Raw genomic sequence first — 24,612 nt, 5'->3', positions numbered from 1 at the left:
AGCAGGCACTGAAACTCACTCTCCAAAAGCTAACTTTATCCCAAAAGTTTTCATCCCTAAATTCAAGGCTATAACTGCCCACCATGACCATGTAGAGCAGAGTCTGAGCTTGGTGAGGGTGTCCATTTAGAAGGATAACTTACTATTATGTAACTTTAAAAGGCATCCCCACGACACCGATTTCCTCTTTTGACAACAAGACTAGGTTTAAGTGCTACTCCCCGACACCACAGTGCCATGTTTGGTGTTGTTTTTCGGCCTTGATTTCGCCGCTGCTGCTCTCCTAAAAAGCACATTGCAAAAACACGTTTGTGGGCACGTGCAAACGTGCACACAAACTGACGATATTCACACAAATGTATATATTCATCTTTTTATCCGCTCGTGTGCATCCCACTGTTGGTATGTAAGATTAAAATACGCAGCACAACAGGATGCCACATAGAGCCTATTAATAACAAAACATCTTGTGTTCTCTACCACTTCCTGATTTTAGAACCACACTGTACAAGCCAATTAATCAATGTTGTGAAAATGCCTTTCCTGATGTGATCACAAACACACCTACCAACAAATTATAGTACCTGTGGTACAAAGAAATGTGAAGATATTAAATGATCAGCAAATGAAGTTGCTTGGAACGCAACGTCATTATTACCCAAAGTGTGATGCTTTGTGTACTGTGTCATCGCCATCCATTAATTAACACCTAAAGTAAGAGCAGCAAGTTCAGCCAGCAAGACCAAAGCCGAGCTCTGCGGTGTCTTTCGGTAGTATTCCATGCGTGTATCTGCTTGTCGGCTCCCCTGACGCCATCGCTGCGAGGGAGGGGGGTATCAAGGAGAAATCGTCTTTCTTCTACTTTTCTGAGCACAAAGAAGGAGAGATGGAGGCCATACAGACACGCACGCACGCACGCACACGCAAGCATGCACGCAAATGCTCACATACGTTCAAATGGAATTTGTTCAGTAAAACAGGTTTGTGCCTGAATGACTGAAGACCAAGAAAAGCCAAGACTACAGACAAGCTCTACTGTACTTTTTAAAGAGAAAATCATATTTTTGTTTGATTAGAAAAATGAAAGTTCTATTCTATTCTATTCTATTCACAGTTACAATTTAAAATGTCACGGAAACATATATGAGCATGAAAACTTTTATTGTTTCTACTTGGCAAGGTTACTGCATTTGCCATATATTTGGGGGGTTTGGACGGGTGTTCACTAACCCCGCCCGATTGTCTTTTTTGTCGAATTGAGGAACAACACATTTCACACGTCATTCCTCTTGTGGTTTTTCTTCGGTCCAAACAACAGATCAGCTCACCCGCAAATGTTGCAGCATTAAATATCAACCTATATGCAGTAAAAGAAAAAAAAAAAAAGGATCGTATCCAAAAAAACAACAACATTTGACTAATTATTCCAATCATGGATCCCTTTTATTCAATGTATCTATTACTTTAATAGAACAGTACGAGCATAACTCTTAATTTGGCCTTGCCGCTCCTAGAGAGTAAACTGGAACTATTATATTTTCTCTGTGTGATCTATGCCATCCCTTTGGTGCATAGAGCACATTTTGTATATTCTTTGTTTATTATTATTTTTTTTGGTTTTCTTTTTCATGCTACTTGTCCGTCCGTAAAACAACGCATCAACGTATACCGAGACAAAATTCCTCGTGGGTGAAAAATGTTCTCTTCAAATAAAGCGACTCTGGTTTTCTTGGCGTGCTGTTGCTCTCTGGTGGTGAGGTTAGAACTTGGAGAGACATTCTGTTTCTTTAGACCGCCTTTGTTTGGCCTCTGGCGTCCAGCTCGAACGGCCAAGCTACAATAAAACGTGCCGATCAAACGAAGGTCGCAATGCGTCGTATAAATGTTTTAACGCCCGGGACTACCCTGTACCTGGTTTTTCCAGGTTGTGGAGGGAAATAGTTATCTCACGACAAAAAAAAACAACTTTTCTCATGGCATCAAGTGAAGGTGCGAGATGAAGCCACATTTCTGTGTAAGCAGACTGATTGAACCTATTGGTGTTTGATCTGTTTCAGATTTTGGCTCTTTTCTACACACTTCTATGATATTTCTAAGGATACACTACCATCCAAGGACCACCAGAGGTCCATCAATTACACCAGAAAACATCACGTCCTAAAGGAGACGCAGATGCGTTCTAAGAAATTAGAAGCAACTTCTTTGTTTAACCTTAGATTTAACGATAATGTGCATTTTGATTAAACCATATAACATGCACATTCTTTTTTTTTAAGGTTAAACAAAGAAGTTGCTTCTAATTTCTTAGAACGCATCTGCGTCTCCTTTAGGACGTGATGTTTTCTGGTGTAATTGATGGACCTCTGGTGGTCCTTGGATGGTAGTGTATCCTTAGAAATATCATAGAAGTGTGTAGAAAAGAGCCAAAATCTGAAACAGATCAAACACCAATAGGTGTTTGATCTGGTGTAACAACTTAGGTGTAACAACTTAGATTTAACGATAATGTGCATTTTGATTAAACCATATAACATGCACATTCTTTTTTTTTAAGTTGTTTCACCGTATAGAGTTGAAAGATGTATGATTAAATGATGCAGTCTAGCATAAAAAAAAAAAAAAATCTTATTGGACATTATCTTAGTGAACATAAAATAAAAATAACAACTCGATGCAATAAGAACTTCTTTACTCTGGCATATTATTGACAATACAATAAATCTAATCGTAATCTATTGTGGCCGAGTCTCCTTTGGTTGAGATGTACGGGTCCATTAAGACCTGACATTTACAGCTTCCTGCAAAGAGTTTTAATCACCATTATTACTCATTACCCAGAATCCTATTATCTAACCATCACCCTCAGGTTTCATTTTGATTTGTACTGCTTGACATTACGCAGAGTTGCCCTTTTAAGATGGAGGAGGGTGGGGTTTTCGGTGCTGATCACATATTTCATTTATTTTAATTACAGATTAAATGTAATTTTCAGCACTCTAGGGGGGAAAAAAAACTAGTATAATTGGTCACACATACAAGGCTTTCTAACACAGATAAATAACGTAATCTGCATATTTTACTGTTACCAACGACGATGTTGTTTCTCTTGGCAGCCACAGAGGAGTGAAATTAGACATTTTGTGAATAGAAGTCAGTTAAAAAACCATACAATTGGTGACACGCAGGAAAACAAAGTTCAAACTCATTCAATGCCAGTTAACTGATTTGGCGAGCAACTTGATTGAGAAAACCGCTTATAAACATGAACAATCATCCAAGATCGAAGATATTACAAATATTCTATCTTTATGTTATGTTACGCAATAATTTGTTATATTAATCATATATAGCTGTATAACTTTTTCATTTGAGTTGACTGAGCTTGAGTTTTAAAAATGCCTAAACAACAAAAGTAGTGATACTGTATGAAGCAGTAACGATCTTCTTCAAAATCACAAATCACAGTATTACAAATACAGCCATAATGTGTTTCTGCAACTACCACAGTGGGTTTTTTTTTAACCTAAAAAAAAACAAACCGCTGTGATGTATGCTGTATATGTAGTAAAAATATAATTGTCAAATCAATGAATAAAGTCTATTGTCCCGGCTGGTTATCACCGATGAACAGATGCCATACTGTATTTTCATGGATAATATTATGGATTAGGTGCACCAGGGGCGGCAGGGTGTGGTGGCCGCAAGATAACATTATACTATTTTTTTGGTGCAGGAATAGCGACGGAAAACCTTATAGTGAGCTAGAAGACTTTTTCTAAACCCAAAACAACCTTCAAATAAATCTCGAGAAGCGTACCGGCCGACCCGCACATTCACCCTTCAGTTAAAATCGAAACCATTAACCCCTGAGGCTTATTGCAAGAACAACAGACTTTTAAGCAAAACCCGAGATAGATTGCTGCTGTTCAGCAAAAATAGTGTCACTAAAATCAACATTTTAGTACAGTTGTGTGACAGCAAAACTGCATCCGTGCAGATGATCCTTTATCCTCACATCAATTCGAGATTCTGTCAGATCGCTTGGGTTGAAAGTCCAGACTTGTTTTCCTGTTGCCAGGTTGCCACAAGACATTTTGTGGAAGTCCAAAAAAGGGGGTAAAAAAAAAAAAAAAAAAAAAAAAGATCCCAGGCCCCCGAAAGGAAGCCAAAGTGCTCCCGTGTCCCCCGGAAACACGGTGGCCGGACATATCGAAGGGTGAGCACATTGATACGCAAACACCCAAAAATTCACGACGTTCATTCTTTAAGCCCTCGGATTAAAACACGCAGGGCTGCTGTTGTTGTTGTTGTTGTTGTTGTTGTTGTTGTCCGTGGAGCGGAGGATGCAGACATCACACTGCGACGTCTTCACCAACCCCATCGGCCATTCCAGAGCTCATAAACAACCTGTTGAAGCAGCGCCCAACTGTAAATACCAGAGCGTCTATTTGCAGTAAATCAGTGTTATTTACTGTCGCACTTCACGCACCTTTGTTTCTGTGGGGGCGGCAGTGACGTGCTCGGGGAGTCAGATAAAGGGTATTTCTCACCAACACTTTCCTGTTATTTTGCAGGGCCCTTTGTTTGGCGGCGGGGGCCTACGCTGCCGGGGTTCTCAGGGGAACGAGGGGACCATGAGAGCCTGAGCGCATATCAACACCCTCCCAGCCCTCGCACACACGCCAACGCACCAGCGGAGCCGCCGCCCCGCCCGTCTCCCGGCCCCCTTCAAATCCAGGGGCCACATCCTTCAAGTGAAACGCATTTCGAGAAATATGAATCACACGATCGCATTACTCGGGATCGCATATCTGTTGACCTTCGTCCTGACATCGGTCATAATCCGCCGTGAGAAGAAAGAGCCCGACCTTGGGCGGAGACAAAAAGGACCCCGTTTCGACGAGTGTAAATCAAATGAGCTCATTTGAAATAAATGCGAAGTGCCAAGACAGATTGGTTCCCGGATTTGGATTTTTCAAGTGGTTATTGGCGGCCCAAATAGAGTAATTATCAAAGGAACCTGTTTTCACTTAGATAAGGTTTGGTTCTCACCGTGAAAAGGGCCGGTGACATTAATAGTACTTCCCCCTCCCACAGGAAGGGCTTTACTCCATTACATCAGAGGTTTTTAGGAGCAGATCCGAATATTTATCCGTCTTTGTCTTTATTATCTAATTTTAATATACTGTATGTACACGATTTAATTTTAATAATGATGTGTTTATTAAAAAAAATGATATATATGATAGGTCTGTCAGAGCCTAATATCTTTAGGTTTTCTTGGAATTATTATTATATATATTTTTTATTATGATAAAGAGAAGAGGAAGACAGATAGTTGAAGCCGTGTCACTTGAAACGTCCCTGGCTTCTGCATTCCTATCTCGGACAGACACAACAACAACAGGAAGTTGGGACATTTTCACAGGTGTCAGGAAGCACAGGAAATAAACAAGCGGGATACTGGAAAACCTTTGTGCATGAGAAAAGAGTCAGAGGTGAGGCTAATAAGCACTATTTTTAACCCGAGCGCTGTTTTATTTATATTCTTTTTTTATTTTTATTTTTTATTTTTATTTTTTTACCAATCGCTCTGACGTAATTGGATTTGTCAACACGTTTTACAATCTGCTAATCCTTCGTTTTGTAAATAACATGGGAAAACGCACTTTGAAGACAACAGCATTTAATCAACATCTTTATTTAGGGATGACGTTAAATTATAAGTAAAAATATATATTTTTAATTTAATCTGCTTGCTGCATTATTAGCTATCACTATTTTAATACAAAAAAGAAAGCAAGACCAATGGAATAATGACCAATTCCCTGCACTTTTATGTTTAAAGTGATGTTCTTGAGTGTCCCAGAAATTATAACAACTCTAAGCCCCGAAAGAGAGAAATATACAGTATATTATTATATATTGTACATCTCAAACATTGACATATGACAAGATGATGAACAAAACCAGTTTAAACCGTTTTGATCATTTATTTAAGCTTGTGCCAAAATTATTTTTCCCTACAAGCCTTTTAAGTAATTTCCCCCTGGGATCACTAAAGTATTTCTGATTCTGATTCTGATTCTGATTCTAAAAGAAACCCATTCCGGTCAAAGTTTTCCATAATGCCTACAGTGCAGTAAGTCATGGAGTGTCCATTTCACTATCCAGAGTTGAGTCGGCCTCTCGGAAAACATGTTTTGCACCTAAGCTCGATGATGCACCGCGCTGCATTTTCGGCAGCTTTGATGGACGGTATTAACGGTCGACGCCAACATGTGTCAGACAAAATGAAAGCGGGTCGTTCTCGGGGACTTTGCCCGACGACTGATGACCGTTACTCGGCTGAAGCAGATTCCGACATTAACGTTGCCCCTGAACACATCGTCACCCTCCGGGGGTTTGATTTGGGATATTGTACGAAGGATAAACTGTTTAACTACTTTGATAAAAAAAAAAAAAAAAAAAAAAAAAAGGGGACAAAAACAACCTTTCTCTCTTTACAAGACGGAAGATTGTGTCCACGTCACTTCCGCCCCCCGCCCGTGACTTATCCGATTTTTTCGTCCCCACTGTAATGAGGATCGGATCGGGAACTCCTCCCGCCTCCCTCAAAGAAGCGATATCCCTCCACCATTTTCCCAAAGACCTCCTCACCGCCCCTCCGCACAGAACGTGGTCTTTCTTTCCCCGCGCTCTGATGTGGCTCCAGCAAAACGGGCGAGGTCTCCCTCTCTCTCTCCAACCTATATCAACAGACGTCGAACGCCTCCTTCAACCTTTCAGAAATGTCAAGTCCCCCCTGCTATTGAAGCTGTTATCCACGTCGGGTCCCCGAAAGGCCGCTTATTTCATCCATAACAGAGTGTGTTGATGCAAGATGACGTAAAAGTGGAAAAAACGGCTTGGTCCATGCTCGTGTGAGCTTTGCTGTGTCAAAACCAGTCAAGCCTACGTTCTGCTATCCATTAACTCCCAATGGGGATTAGGTGTCCGCGTGAGTTAAACGGATAAGTGAAAAGGTGTTTTCTTTTCGATGTACTTTCATTTCTATTTATAACAGTGAAGAGTTGGCTGTGTCTAAAGATGGCCGCGTGACAGCACGACCCCGCTCACTCTGTGCTCGTGTGACTCTCCATAAATAAAGTTGGCGCTTGAATGAAAATAGACGTAGGGCCGCTGGCCGCGAAAGAAATACGTGTCTTATTCATTTCAAACTATATTTTCATGTCGAAGTAGGAAACCGTCTCTGCGGCTTGTTATAATGGCTCCATATAATGAGTTTATAACGACTCGAAATGACTAAAGGGTTCAAACGTATCATAACTCCACTCAAGCCCCCTTTTCCCACTTGCACCAAAAGCCGTAAATCCACTGGCAATGTTCCATATCGGTGGGATGTTGGAAAAGGAGCCGCTGTCCATGTTCCATAGAAGTCGCTGACCGGTGTGAACAAAAAACAAGGCCATTTTCCATATCGAAAGAAAGCGATATAGAAGTAATCTTGATGAAAATAAAATCAAATCACAGTCAACGGTTTATTTTTTTTCCTTTTCCGTAACTTTGGTTTAATCGTAAAAGCATAATTTACGTACATTAACTGGTGAAATATACATCATTTCCATGTCAGCAGGCCAAATATATAAATGACAAGATATTTCTAGATGACCTCAGAGGATTTAGTGCAATGAAATGGTTTGATATATGCAAGGTATTGCTGTATCCAGTTTGCAAACCATATAAAAAGTGCAAGGTACTTTATTTTGTATTTTGATCTTACTGCAATTTCTCCAACCACAACGTCGAAAGGCACACTAAATGAGATTACCCAGGAATAACAAAATCAAAATCAACTTTTAAATGTTATAAAAGTTTTGGTCTCTTAACATAATAAAATATATATATATCATTTAATCATTTATAATTTAACAGTATGCTACATTTACAGTGGGTATGTTCTGCGTTGCTTCGTCAGCGAGGGTTGAGTCTCTTCTGGGCTGTGGATCTCTCCGTGTGTTCCTCTGCGTTCTGGACGGTGCTGACCTCTCCAGAGCCCAACTCTGCTCCTGCTCCTGCAGGCAAATGGGAAAAAGGTTCACAAAGACCTCACGTTAGAGCAGGGGACTCAGCGTGCCGCCGTACTTGCGTGTCATATCGTGGTGACATTCGTGTACATAGACGGGTTTTGGAGCAGTTTCGAAATGATCTTAGACAAATCATTCAAAAGAGATAATGATCGAAAATCGTTTGCTGATCTTTCAATGTACATCTTACCCCATTTCAGTTTAGGGATTTGGGGATTTTTTATTTTGTTGCCAAATTTGATTAGGATTGATTGTAAAATTCTTTAAAAAAATATGCATTCATGATGTATCACAGATTATTAATATGTTACACTTAAATAGACCATGAATCAGAGCTTAGTACATTTCAAGTCATTATAAGTGCATTATAAAGTCATATAACTATTGCTTGTTTGCTTTTTTACTTTATTAATTCTATATTATTATTATTTGATAGCCTTCTAGTAATGTAAAGCACGTTGTGCTGTATGAAAGGCTCTGTATAAAAGGTTATTATTATTATTATTATTATTATTATTATTATTATCATCATTTATGTTTTACCAATGCTCTTTGTCTAATCCCCTAAATATACTGATGCCCTAAGCCCATTAAAAACCCCCAAAATTGACCACGAGCTCCCAAACTGTCGATTTTCCCCCGAGGCCAGTTCCATCCCCAGATCGTCACCTGTTGTCTGAGACTTTAATTTTCCGGCGATTTTGGCGAAGAACTTGAAGGTGAGGCAGACTCCGGTCTCCCGGTCACAGATGCCTCCTTTGCAGTTGCACTCCTTCCGACATTCCACCCCATACGTCCCGTACGTGCACTCTGCGGAGACACAAGACGTAAACACGACACGGAGAGGGATCCCCAAAAGCGGCGCTGGCCCCACAAGTCAAGGCGACGCGTCCGGGTTGCCTAGGCAACAGCGGATGAAGGTAAATAGGCCCGTGAACAGAAATGCAGTTTGTCGTGAGCGCCCAAAGTGACATCCAGCACGTCGCCGAATTGGAAATACAACCAAAACCGGTTGATAATCGGGTTTACAGCCACAGCGATTATTACACAATCCAAACACTACATCTACAGATATGTGTTTTCCGTGTGAGCGGTTCGAGCGGCGGCGGCGCGTCGGCGCCGGCGTTCGCGGCGGTCGCCCACCTCTGCAGATGCCGTACTCGTCCCCGTAGTCGTCCTCGTCCTTGTAGAACTCGCAGTAGAGCCCCGCTCCGCACTTGACGCCGTGCATGCCGGACACGGTGCGGTAGCAGTGCTCGCCCCTTCCGGCCGCGCACACCTGGCAGCAGCCGCAGTCGTCCATCACGGTGCGCCGGCAGCGCTGCGCGGCGGCGGCGCCGCACAGCTCCGCGTTGCAGCGCTCCGGGCAGTTGACCGCGTACCGGACGCTGGAGCCCCAGGCGTCGATGTCCCGCACCACGATGGAAGACAGCACGGTGAACAGCAGGAAAGACATGGTCGGAGAGGAGAGCAGAGGATCGGGGCGGTGGGGTTGAATGGGTGAGCGGGTGGAGAGATGGATGGTCTCTGGGAGGACGAAGGACCGGCGGACCACCTCTGGCGACTGGAGTCGGCGGGGACTGACCTGGGGCTCGGCAGGTTGCATGGTTATCAGCGACTTTGTTTTGCACATGGTTTGCCCTTGTCAATTTCCTCAATCCGGTGTTGTCGTTTTGCCAGCCTGGCCCCCTTTTAGAGATCCGGTTTGGAAGTGAGATTTGCACAGCATCACCATCCAGGAATTGAAATTTCTATGACCTGATGTCATAAATTATATTTGGTGAGTTCATGACTGGGTTTCAAGAAGGCCCTTATATTAGACCTATATGATTTTTATAGGCTTTAGTAAAGTATAGTATAGTATAGTATAGTATAGTAAAATACCCAATGGTAAAGTGTAGTAAAGTATACAATAATATCAAACAGTATAGTATATGGTATGGTATTGTATAGTATAGTTTATTATGGTATAGTATGGTATAGTATAGTACAGAATAGTATAAAATAGTATAGTATAGAATGGTAACAAACAGTAAATTGTACAATATACAATAGTATAGTATATAGTATAATAATAAATAGAAAAATAGCATAGTATAATAAAATATAGAATGGTATAGTATAGAATAGTATAGTAACAAATAGTAAAGTAAACAATGATATACAGTAGTATATAGTATAGTAATAAATGGCATGAAATAAAATAGTATAGTGTAGTATACTATTGTATAGTAACAAATAGTAAAGTATACAATAATATACAATAGTATAGTATATAGTACAGTACTAAATAGCATGACACAGTACAGTAAAGTATAGAATAGTAACATAGTAAAGGATATAATAATACAGTATACAATAGTACAGTAACAAATGGCATGGCATAAAATACTATAGTATAGTAACAAATAGTAACAAATTGTATAAAATGGTATAATATACAAACAAATTGTATAAGGGAGCATTAACGTCACTGGCCCTGTATATGCTGAGATTCCATTATAATTGCAACTTGTTCAAGACTCCACAGTTGTTTACAATGTGTTTCCCTGGTTCTCCACCCATATCCTATCATACACATCCAATCACACCCTGGGGTGTTATTATCACATATGTCCTGGTGTTTTCGGGGCTTGTTCTGTAAGATAATTATATGTTGTAGCTTTCAGATCACGGGCCCTCTCAAGGCAGTCAAATACACTGACACACACCGTCTGTAAGACGCCGACCATCTTAACTAGTCGCACTCAAATGACCGGAGATATAACCAGTCCTGGAACCAAGCTGACCTTGACTCGTTGTAAACATGTGGGCCTGCCTCGTGTTGTATCTCACTTTTACACGAGTTAAACTTCCTTAAATGGACTTATAGCACATTTGTCTTTCAGGAAAGAGGTTATTGTTGCTATGGAGATTGGGATTGTGAAAGTGGGCAGACCAGCCAGCTCTTCTACTTTCACCTCAATTCCCACAATCAATCAAAACACAGTGATCAATAAAGTGTCATCGGTATCCTTTTCCAGAGACTGTCCGTCTTAAAAGTCCGAGGCTCCTCCCTCAAACTGTAAATGCTCCGCTTTCAGACGTTTCATCTCCTCAGTCGGCTGCTCACGACTTGGGTCCTCGCTGATTTCAATTTAAAGTGGAGTTAAGCGGACTTAATCTCATCTTCATCCCACGTAATCTCTCCAACAGCCCCTACCTCCACCCCAGCAACACCACCCCCAGCGTACTGCTACACGGGTTCCAAAGGAGCTTCCCCTGTCATGACACTTGGCTGACGTCTCCCCCCTCTTTCTTTTCCTTATTATAGTACTTCCCTTAAGCCTTGGCAGCGCTTCCCTTAGTCTTTGGTTTTTGCCAGCGATGGTGTTAAAAGTAAACACAGGGGTTGTCGTCTGGGGACTGTGGGATGTCATTCTTTGTACCTGAAACAACATGAGGAGGGTAACCATGAGAAAAGTAGGAATAAGATATAAGAACCCCGACAACCTTCTTTCCCCCAGGCCACACTAAAGCTTTGAATTCAAGCAAAAAAACCCAAAAAAAACAACAACCCTGGAACACACGAAGAAACCCATCAAAGCATCAGACAGTACAGGGGTCTTCAACGACCTGGGGACCACTGGCCAGGGCCTTCTTCCTCGGGGCCGTGTTGAACATCAAGGGAAAAACAACGCACATTACTGAATTGCCAAATAATCCAATGTAACTATAATTCTAGGATCTAGGAATCTGTCTGTATGTCCTTCGATTATCTCCACAACCGCTCATCCCATCGACTTCACACTTAGCGGGTGTATCGCTGGGGACCCAAGGGTGCGCAGTGTCGAATTTGGTGCAATTTAGAAACATGCAACACTAATAAACATTGAATAAACAAGGGAACAGCGGGCCGCTCTGTGCAGCTCGGGGCGCTTTTTGACATCATCCAATTCCACTAAAGGGGGTGATTTGTGACATCATTGTCCAAAGCGTGAAGCACGGGGGGGGGGGGGGGGCGCCAGCGATGTGAGCCCAGCTCCTTGGAAGTCTTACACTTTGAAGAGGCACATACCAGTACATATTTAAAACGTACATATTTAAAAATGATTAAGCACAATTTTGTGGATTCATTGAGATTTGTGATTAAAAAATGTCTTCGCCAGCCGGATTTAACTACCGGACCGGATTTAATTGTGCCGAGGGCCAGATGTGGCACAACGTTAACGGTGAACCAAGTTTCCCTGGCATGGATCTTTATCTTAGAACACGTCTATCCTTTGATTTGAACCACTCTGCAGTTTTCAATGGAATGTCAACAGGCTGAAGTAGCTTGTGGAACCCAGAAGCCTGCCACACAGCAAGAAGGCCCGGGGTTCGATTCCCGCCTGGGGGCGCTGTTGGCAACTCTGTGTGGAGTTTGCATGTTCTCCCACACACGCTCACGTGGGGTTTCCTCCACCTCGCGTCAGTAAGGACCCCCCTCAAAAACATGCACCCATCATCGTCTGACCAGCGATGGACACTCATCACCAGGTCCCCGGGCGCGTCCACGTACGCCGCCCACTGCTCCTGGCTGTGGCCCCGGAGGAAGGACAGGCCAGGACGGGTCAAATGCAGAGGAACCATTTCACCGGCCACCGTCCAAAGCCTGCGCATGTGTGTGCAAGCATGTGTTGCGGTGTGGTGTGCTGTGTGACAAATACTGTTTCTGTTTCACAGGGGGGGGACTGGGCACCAACCCAGAAACGAAACGAAAAACGATTTCCAAATTCACCTGAACGCAGCATTACTCGCTCGTCACATGGTATATGGGCGACGTTAGTCCTTCCCATAATGCCTTGCGTCTCCAGCTGTTCCGTTAGCAACACGCTAACCCTCCGCATCGCTGTCTCAACCATATATATATATATATATATATATATATATAAAGGTATAGAGATATCCAAGATATGCTTGTATGGGTTTCTGTACAACCGCAGCGCTACCAACAAAGCAGGTTTGGTAGCGTGGGTGAAGCCGCAGCTGGGACGGCGGTAGGCAAACGGAACAGCGGGCGGCGCGGTGCATTCTGGGAGATCGGCTATGACGCCGCGTTCCGGGGTGGGGTGGGGTGGGGTGGGGTGGGGGGGGTTGCGGCTCGTAACGACACGTAGATCGCGGATCAGATCGTATTGAGCGGCGTCCGGTTCACCGCCGACGCTGGGTGCCGGGCCGCGCGGTTGTGACGTCGGGGTTGCTGTCTGGGGGGACTCGAGCGACAGACCGTGACATCTCGACGTGGACATCCCAGTTGAAACACTCTCGAGCCGGCCGTCGGGAGTGGGACGCCGTTTTCCGAGTCCCGGAAATCGACGGAATGCAGCGCGACTCCCCAGCAAGACCCGGTGAATCAACGCGTGAGTCACCGGGTGACGCGTGAGACGCCGCCGGCGTCCCCGGCGCGGAGTGCGCGGGCGTGAGGGAACGCCCGCACGGCGGCGAGGAGCAGTGTTTAAACCCACGGAGCGGCTGTCCCCCGGGATGAAAATACACACGTTGTGCAAATATTGTCAAACTTTGCACGACGCATTGTTTTTTAACAGTACACACACCTACACACACACACACACACACGTGTAAGAATAATATCTGACCCTGACTCGACCAAATGACTTAACACCCAATGGCCAAAAAACCTTTTTCATTTAATTATACATTTTTTTTAAGGTAAAACCAATAGACCCGCGTTTCACGTTTGGATGACATCACGTCGGGTCGTGCATTTTTCACATAACCATCTGATTTGAAAGTACATCCTGCATTCGCAGGCATTGATGCAAAACAAAATGCAGACGTTTCACGACATGCAGAACTAGCGGAGCAATACTTCATCCGGACGTGCTGAAATGGTCGGTCCTGGTCTAATCATTTGTATTTATGTATTTTTTATTTTGTGTATACAGCCCGTCACGTATTCACACAATGCTGGCCTAGGGTGATATTGTGTGCCCTCTGAACTTCCAAATGACCGTTTTAAAAGATTTTTCCAGGAAACATCAAATCAGGTTGAGGAAGGTTAAAATACTGTCCCACACAATTAACACAATCCCATCAGTTAGTACAGTGCCAGCTCCTACACGCACAGTACAAAGTTATCTGAGTCATACAAACTGCAATATCGTCACGGGTTGAGGAGTAATGGGTAATTAAAAATTGACAGCAAATGTGAATAATCCCGTCTTGATATAGAAAATGGACAAATTAATTGATTAATTCATTCTTCAACACATGAAGATCGTTTATGATTAATACAAGATACACACTCCATCCCATATAGTGTGCGTCACAACAGGATCTAATTGGATGAATTAAATGCAAAAAAGATCAGTTTAAAGCAGTGATGAATGCAATGGTTTTGTGTAATTATTCATTTTAACAATAATTGGTTTAAACACTTTACTTTTGCAATGAATATATCTATCTTGTTGGCTGGCTCTGTCATGCTGCATAATTCAAACAGGCCATTTGTTCTATTGTTTTTTATGTGTGTGTATATATATATATATATGTGAAGGTGGGTGCATCTGTGTGGGTAATGTCCCAGGAGCTCACATCAACCATTAAATCTGGGAAATATACAATAAAACAGATAGCTATACCCAATAAAAATACAAATCTGCCAATTTACACTATAACCAATGATAAACAGATATAACCGTAAAAAACAGAAATACTATAAGAAATAAAAAACGATCAAAATAAAAGACCAGAAAAATAGAAAGGCCATGTCCAAAAATGAAATATATAGTAACTTATGAAATAAACAGTGAAGCAGAAAGATGAATGTAAGATCAATATTAGGTGCACCTGTAGGTGCCTCCATGTAGGTGAATCCATCCATTATAATAATAAAAAAAACCAATATCGTATATATAAAAAAAGAGAGATACATCTATCTATCTATCTATCTATCTATCTATCTATCTATCTATCTATCTATCTATCTATCTATCCATATATATATATATATGAAGGTGGGTGCATCTGTGTGGGTAATGTCCCAGGAGCTCACATCAACCATTAAATCTGGGAAATATACAATAAAACAGATAGCTATACCCAATAAAAATACAAATCTGCCAATTTACACTATAACCAATGATAAACAGATATAAGCTTAAAAAACAGAAATACTATAAGAAATAAAAAACGATCAAAATAAAAGACCAGAAAAATAGAAAGGCCATGTCCAAAAATGAAATATATAGTAACTTATGAAATAAACAGTGAAGCAGAAAGATGAATGTAAGATCAATATTAGGTGCACCTGTAGGTGCCTCCATGTAGGTGAATCCATCCATTATAATAATAAAAAAAACAACAATATCGTATATATGAAAAAAGAGAGATACATCTATCTATCTATCTATCTATCTATCTATCTATCTATCTATATATATATATATGTGAAGGTGGGTGCATCTGTGTGGGTAATGTCCCAGGAGCTCACATCAACCATTAAATCTGGGAAATATACAATAAAACAGATAGCTATACCCAATAAAAATACAAATCTGCCAATTTACACTATAACCAATGATAAACAGATATAACCGTAAAAAACAGAAATACTATAAGAAATAAAAAACGATCAAAATAAAAGTCCAGAAAAATAGAAAGGCCATGTCCAAAAATTAAATATATAGTAACTTATGAAATAAAGCAGAAAGTGAAGCAGAAAGATGAACGTAAGATCAATATTAGGTGCACCTGTAGGTGCCTCCATGTAGGTGAATCCACCCATTATAATAATAAAAAAAAATAACAATATCATATTAAAAAAAAAAGCCATGCCCCTGGACTATGAACAGACATGTGTGTTAGAATCCATCAATGATAATAAAAGTAACAATATCGTGTATATATATAAAAAAGAGCGATCTATCTATCTATCTATCTATCTATCTGTCTGTCTATCTATCTGTCTATCTATCTATCTATCTATCTATCTATCTATCTGTCTGTCTGTCTGTCTGTCTGTCTGTCTGTCTATCTATCTATCTATCTGTCTGTCTGTCTGTCTGTCTGTCTGTCTGTCTATCTATCTATCTATCTATCTATCTATCTATCTATCTATCTATCTATCTATCTATCTATATATATATATATATAGCAACGTTTATTTATTTTTAGTTGTTCTTAAAATATAATTATTGTTGTTGTTTTTGGTCGTTTCAAACGTGGGTGAGGGCGCCTTGTTGCTCTGTTCTTGGGAGACCCCACGGGGACGGGACGGGTAATGCCCGGTGACGAGCAGCGGGACCGGTGTCGTGCCAGAATGTGACCCCGCTGCCGAAGAGCGAGTGCCCGTCCGCGGGAGCGCGCGCGCGCGCGCAGCCCGTTAAAGCCGCGTCTCCCGGTGACGCGTCCGGCTGCTTGAAACGGGTTCAAGCGGCCATGACGTACACACGCACACACACACGCACACACACACACACACACACACACACACACACACACACGTACACACACGCACGCACGCACACGCGCACACACACACACACACACACGTACACACACACGCACGCACGCACACGCGCACACACACGTACACACACGCACGCACGCACACACTCACACACACACACACACACACACACACACACACACACACACACACACACACACACACACACAGAGCTCTGTCCCTGGTGACGGTGCCGAGATGTGATTATCAAATTTGAACATCTCTGTCCAACACATTTGGGGCCAAGGAAGTGTTTGCACCTTGTCGACTAATATGACATGTGCATGGTTATAGGTGACACTATGTTGTTGTTTATGATGTTTATATGTGTGTGGTTTGTCTAAGATCCTTGTTTCGGACCTATATCTGGAAACTAGACTTTCATTAACATGTTTTGGGGATGGGTTGCATGTAAAATGAAGAAATGATCTATTTTTCAATTATCATTACGAATCAGCATTATTTGACCTGCTCTGTGCTCTCGATTTCAACCGGTCCAGGCCTTTTTGTTACCAGCTTAAATATCTTTAAAAGTGCAACAGGCCTGCAACCCATAAAAGGCATTTGTCCACTTGCCAAAAAAGTGATTGCAGCGTCTGTCTTGTCACTGAAAGGTTATTTATGCCTCGGAAGGCTTGTCTTCATTTGTGAGGGTTATGTTTTAAAGGTTATAGCCCACCCAGTCCACTTTGCCTGTTTAAATACCTTTTGAAGTGCCAGTGCAACACACAGAATGCAATTTTGCACTCGCCAAAAAGCGACTGCAGCATCTACACTACCATGTCACTGGAGAACTGCCTTTTATGGGTTGCGGGCCTGTTGCCCTTTCAAAGATATTTAAACTGGTTAAAAAATAAAAAAAAAAGGACTGGACTGGTTATAATCGAGAGCACAGAGCAGGTCAAATAATGTAGATTCATAAGGATGATTGCAAGATAGATCATTTCTTTATCGTATACACAACGCATCCCTAAAACATGTTCATTATAGTCGAGTTTCCAGATATAGGTCTAAACCACCGGGTGTCATGACATTTCACTGCATATATGTATGACTGTATGTATATGTATGTGACAAATATTCTCTTGAACTTGAACTTGAACTTGAACAAGGATCTTAGACAAACCACACACATATAAACATCATCATAGACAACACGATAGTGTCACCTATAACCATGCACATGTCATATTAGTCGACAAGGTGCAAACACTTCCTTGGCCCCAAGTGTGATGAATAGTGTTGGACAGAGATGTGCAAATTTGACAAACACATCCCTGCACCGTCACCACGGACAGAGCTCTGCGTGTGTGTGTGTGTGTGTGCATGTGTGTGTGTGTGTGTGTATGTGTGTGTGTGTGTGTGTGTGTGTGTGTGTGTGTGTGTGCGCGCGCGTGTGTGTGTGTGTGTGTGTGTGTGGCCGTCTGAACCCCTTGGAAGCAGCCGGACGCGTCACCGGGAGATGCGGCTTTAACAGGCAGCGCGCGCGCGCGCGCGCGCTCCCGCGGACGGGCACTCACTTTTTGGCAGGGGATCACTTTGTGGCACGTGCGTCCTCCCCGGCTGGACCGTCAGTCCGTTACTCAGGTAGACGTCTCCTAACGCGCTTCGGTGTCATTTAAATGAACGACTCGCACGCCGTGGGGTCGGCGCCTCGCCGCGGCGCGCCCGCCGCGGGCTGTCAGCCGCGCGGCGGTGCTCGGCGCCGTGCGGGCGGCGGGGCTCCGGCGGCTAGCGCGCACTAGCGGCCGGCGCCGCCGCTAACAGGGGAGGCGTCGTCGGCTCGGACGCGGACCGCTGCTCGGTGTCACCGGCGCTGGCGGGCGAATGACACCGGGGCTGTCGCCACGGTTTTGTCGGGTGCAGGTATTCCGCAGTTTGCGCCGTTGCAGAACGTGGACGTGGCGAGAGGAGAGGCGGGTTGTCAGGCGGCAAAGTTGACCGTAATGTCAACGCTGCCCCCGTTGCCGAAGAATAGCTCCAAAAGTGGGCTGGGGCAAGCTAATGTCAGTTAGCCGGTAGTGGTTAGCATAATGCTAACAGACCGGCTAACTTGGCCAGTGTTTAGATTGATAATTGGATAGACAGCTAAACAAATATTTAGTTTATTGATTAATACTTTAGGTTGTGGTGTTATAGCAGCTCACATTAAAGCAATAGGAATTATAATACAGTTAAATAATAAATAAAATAAAAAACGTCAATATGCAAGAGACATAAGAATTACATGAGAAATAGAATACTTTTGCAATATACAAGAAACCTAGAAATATATACAAATGTTGATATTAAAAATATTTGGCAATATACTATAGACCTTACGATAAATCTCTTGACAATTCAAACGGTCAACAATAGAACATTGAGCAAGCATGCATACATATAAAAACTGTACCTATACTGTGTGTTCCAGGGTGCAAAAAAATGGTTATAACAACAATATAATATATAGATATATATAGAGTATTACAACAGGTGATTGTTTTTAATGTCCTTCTGCCTTGTGCCGTGTTATTGTGGCTCCTGTAGCTCCCCGGAGCGCTGTGGAGGAGCTTCTCTGCCAGGGGAGGGGTGCTGGAAGGGGTCTCCATGATGGCCAGTAGGTTGGTCCTCCTCCCCTAGTTAACTGGTGTCATGTAGGTGCTGGAAGGGGTCTCCATGATGGCCAGTAGGTTGGTCCTCCTCCCCTAGTTAACTGCTGTCACGTAGGTGCTGGAAGGGGTCTCCATGACGGCCAGTAGGTTGGTCCTCATCCCCTTAGTTAACCAGTGGGTCCAGGGTGACACCAGGGACAGAACCAGCTTTCTTAACAGCCTTGTTCAGTCCCTTTGGACGTTGTCTCGCTCACCAAGCTGGTTGTTATTATTAAAGCTGTCAAAGTCACCACAAATAAATAACTACTGGGATAATGGAAGCGATCTGAAGGTCTCTTATCATGTCTCTACATCCACTTATATCAGGAACAGGTGCCTATCTGCTTCTAATGGTTGTGTGTAAAACACTGTGGCTGATGTTTCGGCTGGGGCTGTTTTCTGTCATCTGCGGCCAAGTTAAGTTCCTCAGGCTGGAAAGTGGTACAGCTGCTGTACTCTGCCCTGTATCTGGACCCCTTTAAGGGTGTGTGGTTCTCATCGTCGGCGGCTTTTATTATTTGCGTGCCGTAAAAATCTAATGACTGGCATTAGCAAAGGGAGAGCTGCATGTTTGATTGGATCATATTGCCGGCAGGCCTTAATTGTACACTTGTAAGGACATACAGTACCCAGTCTGATGTCTAAAGATATACCCAGTCTGTTTCTTGGAATATATACATATGTTGTTTTTTTTTTATCAATGAGGTTTGGAACCAAACTGCTGCTGGTTCCTAGCTATACCAGTGAATGGGCTTTACTAACTGGCACGCCCCTGACTACATCATTGCCTCTTGATATTTTTATCCGGACTGGAAACCATATACGCCCCAATGCCTCAAGCAATCTATTCTAAAAAGCTAAGAGTAGGTGAGCCTCTATGTCGAGCTACATTGAGAACGAAATGCTCGCAAAATACATGGTAACCCGTAAGAAGTTCATCTCATTTTAACCTATCTTTAAATTTGAGTCTCTTTGTGTTCCACTTTTGAGTAATTCATAGTTTTGGTGCATAACCGTTTTTCCATCCGGTGGGCGCAGTGTTTACAAACTGCAATGCCACACACCAGAACAATACCGCATAGATAACTGTATCAAATCTGTGGAACCTCACATGAGACCCTTTCTTTTTCTCACTGTCGCAAGTGTTTACAACACATCTATGACCCATAATTATTCTTTGCTATAACCTACTGTATTTGACCGCTCTTCTTCTTGGATGCTTCCTATTCCATACTAACGTGTCACTGACTCTGAACTGGCCTACCTACACGACCAATGCGAGCACAACTGATAATCACTGTACCCAACAGATGGATAAATGGGTTTGTGTCAGAAATCGGTCGGAATGTAACTCTATTTAAAATATCTTGTTTTAACTTTTAACTCCCACAGTATCTCTTGAAAAACTCAGCTATTGAGATCCTGGAAGGTGAATTTCCCTACTTTCACAGGGGCTAGGCTAGTCGATTCCCTCTGTGGCCTGAGCACAGTTAGCATGCCCCTGACTACCTATACTGGAGACAGAGGGATGAATTTGGTATAGACCTTGTCTGAATCCGGGTAAGATGGACAAGTGGGAGTATTTTTTAAAAGTAGGGATGCTAATTAAATTATTTTCTATGACCGATAGCCCACCCTCGTGAACCAATCATTAACCGTTGTCCGACAATATTGAAATATTAGGGTGCTATCCCCCGAAAAACAAAAAGAAAAATTACAGTCTTTTTTATTGGACATTACAAATTATAATTATAAATAAGGGGAATCATAAATATATTTTTATATGTGAACACAGTCCGTGCGATCGCAGAGAGACGTGGAGCCGTTCCGTATTTGGAGCCGTTCCTCCAAATATAACGACTAAAAACAGTGTTTTTTTTGTTGTCTTTTTTGGAGGCACGGGAATAGGATACGGAGATACTTGTGCCTCAATCCTCCGTGCGCCCCCCTCCGAATATTCGCATTGAACAGCCAAATACGATTCCACTGACAAAAAAGTCTGAGTCAGGTACAGCCCTGGTAATAATTAATAATTGGACACGAAAAATAAATCCCCCAAATGTTTAATGGACTGTCCCTCCCAGTGATGAGCGGAGCAACTGAAAAGTTTAGGTTCTCCAGAAGCCCTTGAACATAGGATGGAAGACAGTCAATGATCATAACTAAACAATGATGATTGTGTTTACATTTCATATCAACCCATCAGCCCGTAACTTTCACCAGCAAAAATATGAAATACAAAAACAAACGTATATTTTATTTTACTATTTGCGGGGATGACAGTACTGAGCTCAGCCCTAATCCCTGAACTGTAACTGATAGTATAAATCAGTCAAAATTGTTATTGTCGGTAAACGGTTAATTATTAACATCCCTACTTAAAAGAGATGTTCCCAAAAATCTGGTGTGTCACTCTAGTTTTCTGGTACTCAAGTTTTGTCATGAATTTTCTGAATCTGTTTAAATTATGTAAAAATCATCTAGTCCTCAATTTTTTATTTTTATTTTAAATCTCAGGTTTTTTCCAGTGGGTAAATGGTCAGGCATGCTGCCTTTCAAGACCCATGTGACGCTGAAATGGCAGGATCACCTCAACAGCTCCTGGGCATCAGAAGACAGTGCGCAGGCCGCCACCCGGCAGAATGCAGCGTCTTTGTATGATAAGCTCCTCGACAACAAGGAAGTGGTGGATCTGGCACAACCTCTTCAGGAACTCATTGGCCCACACCTGCCAGACTTTCAGTATGAGTCTTGTGCCACAGAGGAGAAGGAGAAGTATTTGTCCTCCCTTCTCTGCAGCCAAAGATGCTTGGCCCGCTGTATGCTTTCGCAGACCCCTTATGCGGTGGCACTCCACCACAAGCTGGTCGTATTGCAGAGAATCTACTATGCCATTCACAACAAGTACCACGATCAATTTGGGGCACAGCCGCCGCCCCAACGCGCTGCCAGTGGGTCCGAGAGCGAGGCCCATGAAGTTGCCGCCAGGTCTCGACTGCACGGTTGTGCCTCGAGAACAAAGTCGGGTACAGATGTACTCATAGAGGTGGGCGTGCGGACAGGCCTAAGTCTACTGTTCTCCTTACTGCAGCAGAACTGGCGATACGCAGCCTCCGTGGACCCGGGGGCCCCGCTCTGTAATGACGTTCTCACCACAGCATCCTCCGTCCTGGCCTCACTGCCGCCCCTTTGCCTAGCCAACGAGAATAAGATCCCCGCGGTTGGCCTCGACTGCCTGGCACAAGTGAGCGACTTCCTGAAGAAGACCTCCGTGAACAGCGGGGTTGGCGGGGCGGATCGGGACGGTCGACGGCTGGCACTTGAGCTGTTGCTCGGTTTGGCCATGCAGAGAGGCTCCCTCAAGTTTCTGCTGGAGTGGGTGGAGGTAGCCCTGGCTGCTTCTGCAGCTTTCTCAAACCCCACAAAGCCCTTCTCCTCTTCAAAGTCTCAACAGCTGGAAGCCGGCATAAGCTTTGACCTCATCCATCAAACCCGTCTCCAGATGAGGCAATATTCGGTATGTGAAATGTATTCATAAAGCACATAAAAACAGCCACGCCTCACCAACTGACTATAATGCACAAAGGTTATCAAATAATACCATAATAAAATAATTAAAAAATGACATTCATAGTCAGACACCGACCAGGGCTGTCCTGGTCTTCCTTAATTACTGTGATTACAAAAATCCTAGATTAAGTAATTTGCGTTTTGATAAAGCATGCACATAATCAAAGCTATTTGTTATCAGTAGCCATTATAGCCCTTAAAATTGTTAAGTTAAATATTTAGGCTGTTTTACTAACAGTGGTGTACTTCAGTAAAAGTGCGACTGCTCTGAGACAAAATTACTCTAGTAGTGAAGTATCACATTGACATTCTACTTAAGTAAAAGTATACAAGTACTTGCTTATAAATGCAGTTAGGGTATTGAAAGTATTTGTCATATCCAGTGCCCTGATATAACAGAGCTTATAATACTGTATTAAGTGCCTGTTGTACCTTTTTTCTGCTGAGTGTTTTGTTTTTTATTTAAATGACCTACCTAAGTCAGAATTGTAGAGAAATAATGGAGTGTATCCTTTTGAATATCATAATTATTATGATAACAATATAATATAATACTCATTAGACATGTTATATTACAATACAAATATGGCATATTTTTGGAATGGCTGTTTTAAAGAGCAATTGACTTTGATCCAGGGTTTTTGTGGCGATGTGGACAATACCCAAGTGCTACAGAAGGATGCGGATGGACTCTGTGGACTCTCTCAGGTTGCTCTCTGCTTGTTTGAAGAGGTAAAAAATAACAATGCCTTTATTGTAAAAGCATGTTCCAGAGTTGCCTGAACCCCTTGGACACTTGCTGTATAGCATGCTCTTGTCTTGCTTGCACTGTACATTTTGAGTTGTGAAGTTGTTTTGACTTGACAATTTAATCTAACGACATCCACATTTGTGTCCATGTTAGATCTGTAACCTGGCATCCTACTGCATGTGCTCCAGCAGTGCTGGAGCAAGAGCACAGGAAACAGGAGTGGGAACTGTAATGGTGTTTGTGTGGGGCAGCAACAGCAGCAATCAGCTGGCGGAGGGAAGACAAGAGAAGATCTTACAGCCCAAACAGACACAGGGCTTCAGTGATGCCCAAACGGTGTGTGATGTCTGTGGTTTGGGTTGTATTCGTGTATCTGTTGTATTGTTTTTCAATATACCACATGGAAGGAAAGTTTCCAGTTTTCTCTGTGTAACTTTTGACTCATAAAGAAAATGTGGCAAGAACTGAGAAAATGAGCCCTGTTTTTAATGGCAAAAGCTTTGGCGTATTATACTGCATTGACCATTTTATTTATCTGTTATTAATGCTTTTTTTTTTTTTTTCTCGTCCTAGTTTGAAGCAGGGCATTACTGCACGTTTGCAGTGTCATCAGATGGTTCTGTGAAGGCGTGCGGTAAAGGCAGCTACGGCCGCCTGGGCCTGGGGGATTCAAACAACCAGGCTACGCCTAAGAAACTTGTGCTGGATCCCCACAGGAGTTTGAGGAAGTTGTCTTCTTCAAAAGGTTCTGATGGACACACTTTAGCCCTCACTGCTGAGGGTGAGGTAAGAATGATTTGAAAGCATACTGTTTAGGCCATACTGTGCAGGGTGCGGACCCTGACTGACTGAGTTGAGGGAATAGTTGTGCCTTCTTTCACAAGCCTTGGTAGAATCTAAATGTATCCTGAAAAAGATGGATTTTGATGATTAACTACGTCTATTTTAATTTAATTAAAGTATAAAGGTGTTTAAGATCCTTATGAGGTGGTGAGGTCTGTGCAGATAGGGTCCAAGTGTAACATGAGCAGGTGAGTCTTAAGTCTCAAATCAGCTATTCTGACTATGGGGAATCTAATG

General features: G+C 42.7%; 2 protein-coding genes across 2 annotated transcripts in view; one reads left to right on the top strand and one right to left on the bottom strand.

Moving 5' to 3' along the window:
• Positions 1-7,540: 7,540 nt before the first annotated feature.
• Positions 7,541-9,644, bottom strand: esm1 (endothelial cell-specific molecule 1). Its single transcript, XM_080018147.1, has 3 exons — positions 9,231-9,644; positions 8,757-8,897; positions 7,541-8,075 (listed from the first exon to the last, which is right to left on the bottom strand). Exons 1-3 carry the CDS (start codon positions 9,541-9,543, stop codon positions 7,975-7,977), a joined length of 555 nt encoding a protein of 184 aa, XP_079874273.1. The 5' UTR covers positions 9,544-9,644; the 3' UTR covers positions 7,541-7,974.
• A 12,112-nt stretch (positions 9,645-21,756) lies between these two features.
• The window catches only part of LOC307242985 (putative E3 ubiquitin-protein ligase HERC1), a gene marked incomplete at its 5' end in the record, with an annotated part of 47,654 nt that continues 44,798 nt past the window's right edge, over positions 21,757-24,612 (top strand). The window contains 4 exons of the mRNA XM_080017634.1: positions 21,757-22,728; positions 23,418-23,513; positions 23,686-23,868; positions 24,106-24,318. Of these exons, the coding sequence (XP_079873760.1) occupies positions 21,757-22,728; positions 23,418-23,513; positions 23,686-23,868; positions 24,106-24,318 (1,464 nt within the window). The remainder of the gene's footprint in view (positions 22,729-23,417; positions 23,514-23,685; positions 23,869-24,105; positions 24,319-24,612) is intronic.

Source organism: Zeus faber, assembly GCF_960531495.2.
Source record: "Zeus faber genome assembly, chromosome: 17".
Taxonomy (NCBI): domain Eukaryota; kingdom Metazoa; phylum Chordata; class Actinopteri; order Zeiformes; family Zeidae; genus Zeus; species Zeus faber.
The sequence above is the reverse complement of the archived record's forward strand: the minus strand, read 5'-3'. Positions and strand labels throughout refer to the sequence as shown.

What these genes read in the sequence shown, in the direction of transcription:
- esm1 (XM_080018147.1), bottom strand. Translation starts at nt 9,543, where the DNA reads ATGTCTTTCCTGCTGTTCACCGTGCTGTCTTCCATCGTGGTGCGGGAC. An exon ending in CGAGTACGGCATCTGCAGAG is followed by an intron (nt 8,898 to 9,230) that starts GTGGGCGACCGC and finishes GTGTCTCCGCAG; the next exon opens with AGTGCACGTACGGGACGTAT. An exon ending in ATTAAAGTCTCAGACAACAG is followed by an intron (nt 8,076 to 8,756) that starts GTGACGATCTGG and finishes ATTTGCCTGCAG; the next exon opens with GAGCAGGAGCAGAGTTGGGC.